Here is a 14,138-nt window from a genome sequence, read left to right as displayed (position 1 = left end):
GTTTACATCAACTGTGTCTGGCACTTCACCTTACCATGCCAATCACTGCATAAAGAAGGGATGGTTACCTGACTGAGGGTATATGTAGACACGAATTTTCACAGCACGAGAGATGGTCAAAAGTACAGTGGTCAAAGAAAGATCAGCCTCCAAACACTAAATTTGTATGAGATAGACTGGAGTTGCACAGCGTTAAAATGCCAGTGGAACTATGGTAAAGTATTCTCTGCACAGCTTTGTCGGAATCACGCACTTTTTTCGTATCTTGCCATGTTTTATCTTAGCCAGGTTAGCACACGAATTCTTCAGGTGACCAGGTGACGACTCTTGTCTTTGATATTCTTACATGTAAATAAAAAAGTAGCCTAACTAACATTCTGTTAATTGTTCATTTGTCCAAATAGACTGTCATTTTTTTCTTCACAGTCAATTAGTTATGGCATTCACATAACCAATGCCTGGCCACTTGCCTTGAAACAGGCAATAGCAAATTTGGACTGGCAGTTTTGCTTTGTTATAGAAGTAGACTAGTCTCTTCAAAGACGTGGCACTAGTACAATGGTCACATGGTCTGTAGCTACTTAGATTCATGGAAACTTCACAAAGATCCAATTATTTTATTATGATCATCCTTAAAACTAAAAGGCTTTAAATTTGCATTCAAATGATGGGGTTTGTAAACTTCGGCTACTTTTACTAGCCTTCTAATGATCTGCCCTGAAAAAGAGTGTTACTCGGGCAATGTCTCTTGATTGTCATGACTCTATTTGGGTTACATTTGGGAAATTAAATCAGGTGCCTGTTACCTTTAATGCAGGGTCAACTGGACACGTACGTGACAGACCGTGTGACCTTTGGCAATGTGGGGCTACTGTCTTCAATGCTCTGACTCCCTCATCTGCTTTTCCCATATTTCCAACCAATCAGAAATCCACTTTCTAAGGAAACTTTCCAGTAACAATCAGTGACACAATATCACTACATAGTGATATTGTGTCACTGATTGTTACTGGATGCATGCACACTCGGTCTGGCTGTTATTTTCAATACTCTTACTTACTCCCCAAGTGGCTGATCTCAACCAATCAGAGATCGGTTTTCTAATGAAACTTTTCTGTTACCAATCCATCCAGCATGTCTTGACATTATTGCCATATTATTTTCAGAGGATGCGTGCGTACATAGTCTGTGTTGATGTCATCATTCTTCAGTTTTTACCCCATAATTTCCCTCAAAAATCAAACCCTGCCCTCTTTCTACAAAATTAACCCTGAAGTTTGAAGAAATAATGTCATTTTCATCTGATTTAGTCTGAAAGCTTAAATCTAGTTTACAATATACATTTACACTGGGAAATAAAATACACTGTACAATTTGAAATATCTGTATCCCAAATAATAATAATAACTGCATTTCTTAACCGCCTAATAGAATTAAGTTCCAAAGTACTTTTCCATTACAATGTCAAACTGGAGTAGACTGATTGCACCCACTAAATCGTGTGACTTATAGTGGGTATTAACCCCATATCAATGTGTTTTTGAGTATTGTTTACAAACAGTAAAGCCAATGTACGGTATAGTATCCAGCACATCAGTAGTCTGAGTACAGTGCCTACCGTGGGCTTTATTTTTGGTAAATGATACTTATGAAATACTTTGCTTTTGGTGGATGATGTGTTTGTTGGTATTTAATATACCCACTGTAGGTTACGCCCAGAACTGTGGGGTCCAACGTCCACTCCGCTCCAACGAACCCCACAGAAAGCAGGCCTTTTTCACCACAGGCTCTACGTGACATTTAACAGGGTATGAACAGGGATTTTGTGATGGTTGTGTACCCATTAGAAATGCTGCTCCCTTCCCCCCCCCGAGTTGTATATATGGTAGCTTACATGTACCTTCACACTTTGTACCAAGAAAAAAAAACGGGCCAAAACTGCGCCGATATTCAAAAAAAGGTGCAAATATTTTCAGTTCAGTGTCTGAGAGTCCAGCGGTTCACATGTTTACTTGTGAAGACAAGCTTCGACCAAATGGTTGACCACAGCTGCGATCGATACACAAGATATGGAAATTGGCTGCTGCCACTCTCTGTATGTGTGTGTGTAATTCTTAGCTGCAACTGGACTGACTGGTTGAAATGCCAGTTGGCTGTGGCACACTGGGGGTCACAGTGACCAATCACAGGGCTCCTCATTATTGATGCCCAAAAGGCAAGAACGACAAGCAACAGCCATTGGATCCGAGTACATGTGAGCGCACCGTTTCAGTGTGAATGATGTCTGTGGAGCAAGTGCCATCTCACACATGGCTCGCGGCGATCTTTGGTGCGATGCACGCTCACATGCACTCCGGCTTAATTTGCCAATAATTCCACCATCAACCAATCACCTTTTCTTTCAAATTCATGGTTGTGAAATACTGTTTAGAAAACGGAAGTAAAATTAAAGGATTGACCAATCATTCGGAATGATCATGAATGCAGATTGGCCTATTGTACGCAGCCAACATTTGACGCTTTTGTTTGAATGCTTTAGATGGTTGAATTTTTCATGAAAGAGCATGGAAGTTGAAACAGGCTTAAGGGTGTTTTTTTCTACAGCATGAACCATTCCAGAATTATGACAAATTTCCCCATGCAGAGTCAGGCCCTCCAAAAATACTTCTGTTTCCAGTTTCCTGACCGATCCTAATTTTTCAGCACAACCCGACAGTCTTTATCGGCAAGTTACAAAAACAAATCTAAAAAACTTTAAAAAATAAATCCCAATGTCTTTTCTGTCTTCACAAACACCATTCAACAATCCTTTCCAATGTTATACATCTTGTTTTTCTATGTTTTTCTACTTACATTTACAATTGTTGAAAAGAAACTCTCGTTATTTTCACAAGTTCCACTGTGTCACAGTGGTGAAAGCATGTGTGCAAAGCTCTATGCATTATAGCAAAGCTGCGCTGGTTCCGACCGTGCTGCGCCCATGCAAAAGAAAGTGTGATGGAAATGTGCCAACCAGTTTATACGTCCTGGTTGATTACACTGCATTTACCGTACACTCACGCAACCATACAGCTGGAGGTTGAAAAAACATCGATGTTGCAGGAGGATTTCTGCAAGTTAATTCACAGAACTTCGTCTCTTGTTTATGTACATGTATATATTTTCTGTGTTCACAAGTTTGATTTGAGGTTGTTTTGCTGGTACTTGAAACAAGCATTTTTCCACAAAATTTCCTGCTGTAGCACAAGGTTTATTGTCCGCAGTACATGGACATTGTTGGCCAGTTTTCCATCATGATTACCTGACTAGCATTGTGTGAATTCTCCATAATTCCTGTAGATTGTCGACAGTAGAAAATTTCACATAGATAAAAGATATGTGTTTATCACTAAGACAATTTTTCGAAGCTTTCATCCCCATTCATGCTATTACATTTTATATCAGCATGAAAACTTGACCCCACCAAAATGTTCCGACCTATTGACCCTATTATCGAGAGGCATGTAAAACAGAAGCAGAAGTATTGGGGGGACCTCATGGTAAAATTATAATTCTGACCTGGTGACCAATAGCCAATGGATTGTTACACAAGGTGCCGCATATTGAAATGACTGATGCAGTGCTGATTAATTTCTCTTTTTTCCTCAGAAACAACCACACCAATAGTAAGATATAACAGTTATTGCAAAATAGCCTCAGTCCAGCACAAAGAAACATTGAAACATTTGCCAGAATTTGAAAGTACCTGTAATGCTACCTACCAATAATTTCCAATCCCATAGATTTTTAAAAATAAAAAGAATTTGAATAATACCTGTGTATTGCTTTCTACAGAATGTTAGACAAGACCTAGAACTATCACTGTGTCACCACAAATCCATAAATGGGGATTTTACAGTGCTCATCAATCCTGTGTAAAGGATCTGTGGTGACTTTGTTCAAGAACTTTACATGAGCCATATTATGAAGAAAAGAATGAAAGAAGAAACAAATGAATCTATACAGTTTGAAACATGAAACTGAGTTGTTGACCTGAATCTCCACAGAGTGATACATATAGATCTGTCTGTTATATGCGATCTTCACATGAAGATTTTCTCACATGATTAATCAAATAAATTTGTTGTTTGCTAGAAATGTTGTCCAAAGACACCAATTCTGTAACAATAAATTGTGAAATGATGGGCCAACATGTGGCATGCAGTATGCTTGGGGGTCTGAAGTCTACAGAAGGGCATCATAACTTTCATGTTTGCATCCTATCCTAAAATACATGTAACCAACTATCATACTAGTAGTTTTATTTTTATTAATATTTCATATTAAATATATGAAATTTGCAAATCTTAAGTTCCATTTACTGTCTAAAGTGGCACCTGCATTTGTATAGCTGGTTCCCGGTGACCCTTTGACCTTTGGGCTTACAACTCTTCGGATATTTTGCCTTCCTGTGATTGTGCAGCAGTTGTTACAGTCAACCAAATTAATATGAAAATGACCCATACATACACTTCCTGTTCCTAAATCTGAGTTATTAATTTTCTGTGGTATCACTTACAAATAAGTGTGTAACTAGTTGTAGTATAGGTAACACTTTCTTCACATTATATTATGATCATAAACCTTAGTCTACTGTTACATATAGATACACATGTCATTTTAAACCTGTGCACATATACATGTACATGTACATGTAGTTGCACATTTAAGTTGTGAGTTTGGTATTTAGATAACTCATGCTTAGAACGAAGTACCCCTGTACACATTGAAAGCTAAGCAAAATATTCATATTGTACATGTAGCATAGTAAAACTCCCAATAGTCTGGTTTGCCACTATTAGGGCCCATTCATCGTATTTGTATAGCAACCAACATTTGCATTAGCTGCACGTAAATTACACATCCTAAATCTTCTTAGGAATATGATCAGGTCAGTACAAAATGTTTGAATATTTCCTTCTTAAATATTTCATTCAGGAAGATCATCTTCAGTTGGAAGTAACGTAGATTTGTAAAACTGAGGGGAAGATGTGTGAAAGCAGAAACTTTCAGGTTTTGAATGTGTATTGTAAGGAATTTTGATGCATTGCCATATGGGAAACTGAGTTCTAGTTTATCTGCATGTTAAAATGTATGCATTACATGCTGATGGCAGAATGGTCATCATTTTGAATCAGTGCTCACTTATATGTACATGTGTATTGTTGTAATCAGCAAGTGTGTATTCTTTGCATTATGCTCAGCGGTTAAGGTTAATGAAGATTTCTTGAATCTCTCATTGGTTGAATAACATGAAAGGCTAATGAAAATATCAGCCACATAAGATCTTTTTTCAATGTAAATTATTCCCTGCATTGTATTGACTGTATGAGTCAATATTTGGAGTGCAAAATGCAATAGTTCAGTCATTTTTCTAGTCTTCGTAAAGGGATCAAATCTTACACAAATAAATACAACTGATGTCAGAAATAATATTAGTCAAATGGCAGAATAACAACTCTGTGTCATTGCATATTGAATTTTTTTCTACAGAAATGGTTAGGGACTCATTCCCCTAGGCAATAGCATTATTAAATCTTTCTTCGTGAAACTTCTTCATGATATTACAGTCAGCGTAGATTGTGTGAAATGAGAGAAAACAATCTATTGATATAATGTCACCCAGTGAAGTGTGATTTATTGGATCCTGCGGCACATTGACTGTGAGATAAGCTTGACATTTTTGCCTCCTATTGCCAAGACTAACCTGCAGAGAATTGCCAATAATGCGACAGGAATGCCTTTGGTATTTTGTGAATTGCTGTCGTGCCACATATACTGTATGCCCTCTGTTGTAAAATGAATGTGAATTGATCTCGATGAGTGTGCTTCGTGTGGTTTGCAGTAGCGCATTTTTATGTACGTACTGTACATGTATGTAGACTTTATCATTTGTTAATTATTTGAAGGAGATTTGCATCTTCTGTTTAGGACAATTTCTGATACATGTAATCAGGTCACTGTTTTCATCAGTTTATGCTTTTCGGTCTCTTTAATTTTAAAGATGTGCAAAAAGCCTACTTAAGGGAGTTGTGTCTTTTTATGAACTTGATATTTTGATACTTCTCATTAACAAACATCTGGCAGTGATATTTTAATCATATGTATATATTTTTAATAAGCACTCAAAATTAGAAAACCAGTTTAACTTTTTAAGTGCCTTCTATGGATTAGCTAGCAAACATTCAAACATTTCCTAAGGGCATTTGTTGTTAAATGATTTTTTTTACAGTTCCTAGTTATGGAGTGAGAAGTACCAGTCGGAAGACTTGGATTCCCAGCCATCATGAACTGATCGTAGACACCCTTTTCTGTCATTAGGAAATGGGAAAAAGATGTGAACTGAGGTGTACCTTAAAGGAAAAAGGAGTTGACTACAAAACTGTTACAGTTGCCAGTACTGCCAGAATGTAATACACTGGAGTTTATATGAACCAGAAACAAACAGCCGGAACAATTTCTCTGAAATTACGATGGATATTTCCAATCAAACAATGTGAACTTGTTTGTTTGGAAAAAAAAACAACTGCATCTGTTATAGTCCAAATCTTTTGTAATAAGAAATGGACAGGTTTCGGGAGTGACGCCCAGTGCTCAGGCAAGCTGAAGCACAGAACAATGGGACAGTCCTTGCGTAAGGCACGCAGACACAAACATTACCCAAGGACATCCCGACTTCCAAGTTTTATGGACCCAGCAAGTAAGCTGCCAGACTTGACCGAGATGCCACCTGAACTTGCCTACATGGTGTTGTCCAACTTGAATGCAGAAGACCTGTGTTTAGCTATGTGTGTTAACCATTTGTGGCGAGAATTGTCGAGGGATGATCTCCTGTGGCAAGGGTGAGTTTCCTTGGGTTTAATGTGGTGGCGGAAAGACTTTTTTCATTGAATTACAGTAGTGAGTGATCCTGGTGGTTTCCAATTGACGTTACAAACTTACATTGTACTTGTTCACATGTACATGTATTTGTTTTTTAATTAGTACATTGAATAAAAATTCATTAATACTTCCGACAGTCTCCCTATTCAACAACGTGCCACTTGATGGTGTATTAACATTTGATAATGGGCATTCATTTGCATCAAGCACAGGTTTATTATTGATGTTCTTTTTCTGCCTTGGTGCTTGACTTGCCTTTAGGTTATGTCGTGGAACATGGCGCTATGTGTCATGTTATGACAGAGCCAATGAGCCAGGCTTTTGCTTCATGGATCTCTACATGAAGCTAGATGAAGGATCACTCACATTCAATGCAGATGCTGTAATGGTAAAGAATAATTCAGCTTTATATATTTTTGTCAGTGTGGTGGCCAAGCATACTACAGTTATACTCAAAATAGATAACATGACTTGTGAAAAAATATGCAGTTTGCAATTACATGTATTTTTTTCTTAATGGTCAGGGTCAAGTGTGTTGATCCGAGCAGAATCTTTTTCAATAACAAAAGCCATTATTCTTTTCATACTCAGTTGTATTCACATTTCTTTTCAGCGATTGGATTAGTTTCTGATGACAGATGTTTTGTCATTAGCAAATTGTCCAAATAATTGGATTGGTCATACTGGGACAAAAAAAGACAAAGTCTTCTGTTGTTTTAACAATGTGTTATTATTCTGTTTTTCTTTTTTTCTCTGGGAAAAAAGTGTACCGTCACAAATTCATATGGAAACTTTAGAAATTGTTTCTCATGTCCTAGGGTCTGGAGTATTTCATTCAGAATGGTATCATTGATGACACACCACTTTCTATTGCCAAGTTTATTCACAACACCAACAAGCTGGACAGGTATCAAGTCAGGCAGCTACTCACTAAAAGGTAACTCATGCAGCTTCTCTCTAATTGCCGAAGACTGTGACGACCTTGTAATTACATTGTGGTAGAAGTGAGCATGAGGGATTTTTCAGCTTTGAATGAATGTGGTGAATTTACCAGAAATTGCATTTGCGCACCGCATATATGTACTGGACAGTTGATCTATCAAAACACCAAAGCAGCAAAAAAAAACAAAAACAAAAGAATTCTTTAAGAATTCAGTTAGATATGATTTCATTTGTTTTCAATAATCGACATGTTTTAATTTGGGTGTTCATGCTAGTTAGTACTAAATTTGAGCTTGAATCAGCAGATTAGCAGGGGTTTTTCTGACATTTTTAGTTGCATTTCTGGACAAAAATCTAGAATGGCATTGTTAGTGTTCTCTCAGTTGGTTTACAATGACAGGTACGTGAAAAATGTTCAGTTTAAACAGTCCAAATGTTCTTTGTGTGATCAGACAAGACATACTTCAGCAGCTAGTTTATCTTGATGACTACAAGCAGAAGTTGCTGCCCAACGCCCTGCGGACATTCTTCTCCAACATCCAGTCGCCTGGGGAAAATGGCCACCAGCTGCAGAAACTCCTGGAGATCTTTGCTGAGCGCTTTGTCAGCTGCAACCCAGAGTGCGGCCTGTCCAAAGGTATAATTGATGACTTTGTAGGCCCCTGTGTGTCTCCAGAGGGCGCTATCTGCTGGCCACAAAAGGCTGGCCGGATTTCTTGTACGATCAGCTGAGATTTGGAGACACATAACACCTCTAACCGCTAACTAGAAAGGGCTGGATCATAATTGTGGTGGTTGATAGTTTCCAGTGCATATGTTGACTTTCCATATTAAGAACCCAGCAAAGTAGGGCAGTGGTCATGGCAAAATAAAACTTGCTGTTGGCAAGGGAACATATGTCTTACAGAGCTCATACGTCCTCACTGAAAAGTCTATTCCCCAAAGTGTCTAACTAGATTCCATGTCTGGATCTTTGCCGGCCCCGTTTTTGTTTTCTGAGTGAAGTTTGGGTCTGGTGGGAATTTTATATTTGATGGATTGTAGTGGCTTGTGTGTCAGGAATTGGACAAAATCATGATTGAAGAAGTCTGAAATGAGAAATTTCCTATTAGACTGGAATATGTGCAGCGGTAGCCAACCAGGCTTCCATTGTGCTGTTTATTTAGTTGTTATGATGAGATGCTGGAAATGTGGGAGGAGCACAAAAATTCTATTCATCATTCATGGACATGAAAAGGTAGTCTGTTTGAAAGTGATAGATGAATGAGTGACTTCATGGTCCCTTGTGGTTGCTGTCTGACGGCAATTTTCAAATTGTTCTGTTGGCATACTTCAGTCCCAGTCCAGCCTCAGGGTATTTTTCTTGGGTTGTCATGCTGAACACTCATTTGTAAGAAGTGTTGTCAAGACATCATTTCCAGCATTTAAGGTTAGAGGTCATTCGGAGGTGTAAAGCCTCATTTACAAGTGTCAATTTACACTTCAGTGATGTTGACCTGCATTTAACATGTTTAAGAGATCACTCTTCATCATGAGCTTTGTCTAATCAGAATGAAAATTGTTGTGATGCACATTTGAATGTCATTCCACAAGGATACCAAAAGAATTAGCATCAGTTTGAATGTTATAAAGGATTCAACAATATCCCCAAAACTATCTGATACATTTTAAGGGCCATAATTGTATAATTATTTCAGAAATGAGAAATAAATATTTGATTTGTTTTCCAAATCAAGCATTTCAGTTTTCGTTGAAAAGTGCTCCTCTTGACAGGAGAGATATAAACACTCTGTCAAGAAACATGGCATGTACCCTGGAGGGAGACCGGGCTTCATGAAACATTCCATTTCAGTTACTGAAACTTGAAGTTTCCAAAACTGCTCACCTCTGATATTTTACTCCCAAGTATAAAGAATTGCAGAATATCAGCAATGACCAAGGTGTATAAAATTCCTCTACCTCTTTTAGAATTGTGATTGATTTATGAGTAGTTCAGTCATAAATCAGCGACGTAGGTATACACTGGTCAGGATTGATTTAATTTCCCAGATGCTGACCTCCCTGGTAATTTATGGTTACTGTCCAGTGACCTGCCAAACCACACACTCACGCAAACACGTGGCAGAAATGAACTGTCGGCAGCAAAAGGGGAAGTTAGGTCTTAAGGGTGTCAGTTCTGTTAGAAACCATTGCCTGGAAGTCTGAGCGGAAAAGGGGGGCAGTCAGAGGGAGTAGACATCCATTTTTTATGGCAATTTTGGTGGTTTCTGTAAACATCTTGTCCAATGGAAAGGTCTTTCAGATGGTCATAAAGGTACCACCAGACTTGTTATTAAGGTCACAGTCTTTGCTCCCAGACAACAACCTGTCCTGAAGTGTTGATCAAGAGTATCCACTTTTATGTTGGGAAGAGAAATTGGGGCTCTTTAAATTTACTCCCCCCCAAAAAGGTTAAATATTTAACATGTAATTTTTGTAGATGGCACAAATGCTACTTTTGCTCTGCTACTAGTTATTTCTTGTACCCTTTTGAAAATTTTGACATGAAATTTAATTTTTGTGAACAGATGGGATCTGCATCCTGTGTTACTCCTTGATCCTCCTGTCTGTTGACCTGACAAGCCCTCATGTCAAAAACAAGATGTCCAAGCGAGAGTTCATCCGCAATGTGCGGAACGCCACACGGGAAGCTAACGATGAGCTCTCTGGTCATCTCTATGACAACATCTACCTTGTGGGTCACATTGCACCTCAGAGATGGTAGCTGCCCTCAGAGATAGGTGGAGGTCAATTTGTAGATATTAAAAATGTATGATAGAAAATTATCTGTGTTTTACCTTTTGTGGGATGTTCTATTGATTTTTGACTTGATGCTGCATCAGCAAAATATTCATCTATTAATGGCAGAGATGCTTGTTATAAGTTCTTATTTTTCTTGTGATGTAAGTCGTCCACTTTGGAAAAAAGTGAAATTCCTACAGAGATAGGAAGTTTCATAATGGATGTTATTTCTGCAAAAGATTTCTTATATATATGCAAAGTAAAATACAGCTTTTATCTACGGGGTTTCATCCTTCCTACTTTCCACCCAATGAGTGTGAAACTCTCACATCAGTAAAATGATTTCAGTGATCACATTCTATCGTAAGAAACTACCATCTGTATCCAGGTGTAGGGAAGTTGTGTTGTCAAGTGACACATCAGAATCAACATGTGACTCCTGCCAGACTACTTTCAACCAAGAACAGAGCTATCTTAGATGCCTTCATGGTAAAGATTTGAGAGCTTTGTTGCAATAAGATGCCCTGCAAACGTTGATTGATTACCATTTGTCGACGGACGTGCCTCACCTTGCTTGATCCCTAGAGGCTCCCAAAGTCTTTGTGCAACAAAATTGATGAGTTTTGGTTGAAGATAATGACCAAGAAGAGATAGCACAAAGAGCGGAGTTGACCATATGAGACTACCCAGAAGATCCTGGGGCTTGCCTAGTTATCTTTAAATCAACACCTAATGGTGCTTTATCTCATCAATGTTGCAACAACACTGTCGCTTTTTCCAAAATTTGTTTATTTAGCATAGGAAAAGCTTTGACACTTTTAGCAAAAAGTGTCAAGAAATTCAGTCATATATCCTGAAAAATTTACGCTCTTTGAACGTTCCACTGAAAAAGTTACCAATATAAATTGAAGAAAAAAGGGTCCAGAATTTATGATGCCAGTGTCCATGAGGCATTCCTGTCTGCTTTCATTTGTAGAAAGGTCGGCAAAGATCCTGTAATATATTAAATTGTTTGGCAACATTGCCGAGTGTGTTAAGTAATTTATTGAGCCCTGGCACGTGTAAGACGCGTGTACTGTATATTTTTAAACTTGTAAAGAATGTCTTTACAAGCCTTCCGAAAGTCTTGCAAATGTTTCTGTTCACCAAGCTGGTTGATTACCCATGGACAAAATGTTAGGAGCCTGCTCTGTTAAAATGTTTAGAAAGTCCAGTTTAGATGCCTGCATCTATCTCTGTTTGGCTTCTTGTTAAAGTAATGGCATTGTTTTCTTCATAGCCCAGAGACAAGTTTTTCAAACGAGTGCTGCTGAAATCGACGCTTTACAGTTATTTCATTCCATTTGAGTAGTCTGGTATCAGAAGATCTGAAGTCAGAACCATTTTAAAAAAGCAATCGGAGATGGCAAGTAAACGGCCCCCACACCTACCACCCCCCCCAAAAAAAGAATAAAAATGGGCAGGTTCTCAAATTAGTAATGTTGCTTGAATAAGTCATTCGAGATCAGCCCAATGTAAATGTAGTGGTCCCTGAAACCACCTATTGAACAGGATTTGTCACCATTATCACTTTAAAAAATTCTAGTAATTAATTTTAGAGGTCTTTTTTCAACAACTAAAAGGAAATTTATTGGAATTGTAATTGCAGTAGTTTCGTTTGTTACTGCACAAAACACAAGCAGCTGCATTTTGTTTGAATTTGATAAATACAGTGTACATGGTGATATTTCTACGACCTTTGACCACATCGAGCAAAATTTTATATGCACCGTTAACTTTGTGTTCATTTGTTTTAAATGTAAATAAATTTGTAAGAGTGCTTATCAAGCCTACATTTTATTGTTGTCATGAAAAAGGATAGGGAAACACTTTATGAAAGGTTTATTTTTTAAATTGCAATATTAAAAGTTAAAACAGTTGTTAATCGTTGCCTCAGGTTTATCATAAGTTCAGTTTCTTTGAATGGCAAAGTGGTCACTATTCCCCCCTTAACTTTCTTTTTCCAGTTTCCTATTAGTTTAGGCAACAATATCAATTCACTTCTTCTTTGAGCAGATTGATTAACTTGGATGGGCATACGAAGAAATGTTTGAAGGATGTAGTGTTGATACATTTCGCTCTTACCTGTCAGCAGGTGATTGTGCTTAACATAATTTTTCAAAATCTCTACCGACACTCGTTCATTTGCAACGAAAAGTATGTTGAATGGAGTACGATAATGAAAAGATGCATCGCTCAAAATGACTGCTTCATTTGAAACAACAGAATGCACGTGTATTCATATTTCTTAACTCTTAAAGCTGCCTCTTATTTTAGGATTTTTTCATCTGCCGCGGTAACCTTTATTTGATACTCTGTAACATATATGTGTGTTTGTAGATGACAGGAAAGTATGTTCGTTCATCTGTGCAGCTTCGTAGGTAACCTCGTTAACTGGAACTCGGCGGTCAGAAGCGGACACCAAATGGTCCGTTTTGGGGATACATTAAGGCTTTATTCTGACATGACTTTCAGCGTCAATTGATCTTGTTAAAGCTTTTTAAAAATCTCATATTATCATGTACTGGTACCTCTATTGTCTGGCATTATTTTATACCTTTTAATGTCCACATTGGGATGGGCGGTTTTGAAACTTAAGATATGGATTGTCAAGTACATGCTTCAATAACGTGTCTTTTTATGGAAGGGAATGTTTATATTGATTAAAATATCATCCAGCGAACACATGACTTGATTATTTTTGTGCCGATGAAACTGTAATTAGCCGTGAAAGTATACAGCTGAAGTTGAATTTACTGGCGTAGAAGTAGTTCTATTATCCGTGTTACTAGTCTTCCATGCCGTGATCAGAATTGAAATTGAAGAACAGATCTTACTGGTTTGTGTCCAACATAGTAAGGAGCGAGGGCTTGAAAAAAAAAGAATGAATTGACTACTTGTTTTTGTTCCATTCACGCAGGCTAACGGAGTAGGTCCTATAAGTTGAGATGAGATTGGTGGACTACTCGCAAATGAGACCAACTGAAACACTTATTCTACACCAACAGAGGGCGATGTTCCTAGCAACCAGTCGGGAATGCAAGTTGTGTTGCCGCTGATTAGCAATTTTTGAAAGTGGCGCCATTCTTGAAAGATTTACTGAAGGAGCACAGTGCTTCAGAACTAGGTCCTCCTTAAGTCAGTGTTAGTTTTGTTGGTTTAAATTTACAGAACATAACTGAGCATAGTTGTGTGGGAACTTTCTTAACAAGGACACTTTGTAGCGTAGTCTCGTGGTCCAAGCTCTGGCGTGCTTCAAACTTCGTATGATTGTCAATCGTTGGTGGTTACCTCCAAGTGCCTTTTATCTCTTATACCTTAAAAATGTGGTTGAAATTCTGGGGGAAAAATTAAATGTCCAAAAGAGCAGCCTCAAAGACAGAGTTGTTTCCGCGATTAGGCACAAACTCTGGCAGAGGGTTTCCTCAGCTTAAGTGACACGCAGTGTTAACTCC

General features: G+C 38.0%; 1 protein-coding gene across 2 annotated transcripts; it reads left to right on the top strand.

Moving 5' to 3' along the window:
- The first annotated feature begins 35 nt into the window (after positions 1 to 35).
- fbxo8 (F-box protein 8) lies at positions 36 to 13,366 on the top strand. Of its 2 annotated transcripts, XM_022243275.2 has the most exons (7): positions 36 to 214; positions 1,709 to 1,808; positions 6,272 to 6,881; positions 7,183 to 7,309; positions 7,740 to 7,858; positions 8,316 to 8,500; positions 10,431 to 13,366. In XM_022243275.2, the coding sequence occupies exons 3-7, from the start codon at positions 6,469 to 6,471 to the stop codon at positions 10,625 to 10,627; spliced, it is 1,041 nt and encodes a 346-aa protein (XP_022098967.1). In that variant the 5' UTR covers positions 36 to 214; positions 1,709 to 1,808; positions 6,272 to 6,468; the 3' UTR covers positions 10,628 to 13,366. The 2 variants fall into 2 exon arrangements, with proteins under 2 accessions (XP_022098967.1, XP_022098966.1); XM_022243274.2 differs by lacking the exon at positions 1,709 to 1,808.
- Positions 13,367 to 14,138: the final 772 nt, after the last annotated feature.

Source organism: Acanthaster planci, linkage group LG02 (genome assembly GCF_054643075.1).
Source record: "Acanthaster planci isolate LZ-2023a linkage group LG02, COTS_SCS, whole genome shotgun sequence".
NCBI classification, from domain to species: domain Eukaryota; kingdom Metazoa; phylum Echinodermata; class Asteroidea; order Valvatida; family Acanthasteridae; genus Acanthaster; species Acanthaster planci.
Note: the sequence above shows the minus strand (reverse complement) of the source record. Positions and strands in the feature narration are given on the sequence as shown.

Coding starts and splice junctions, on each gene's coding strand:
- fbxo8 (XM_022243274.2), top strand. CDS start 6,469: ATGAACCAGAAACAAACAGCCGGAACAATTTCTCTGAAATTACGATGG. Junction 6,882..7,182: donor GATGATCTCCTGTGGCAAGG/GTGAGTTTCCTT, acceptor ACTTGCCTTTAG/GTTATGTCGTGGAACATGGC. Junction 8,501..10,430: donor AGAGTGCGGCCTGTCCAAAG/GTATAATTGATG, acceptor TTTTGTGAACAG/ATGGGATCTGCATCCTGTGT.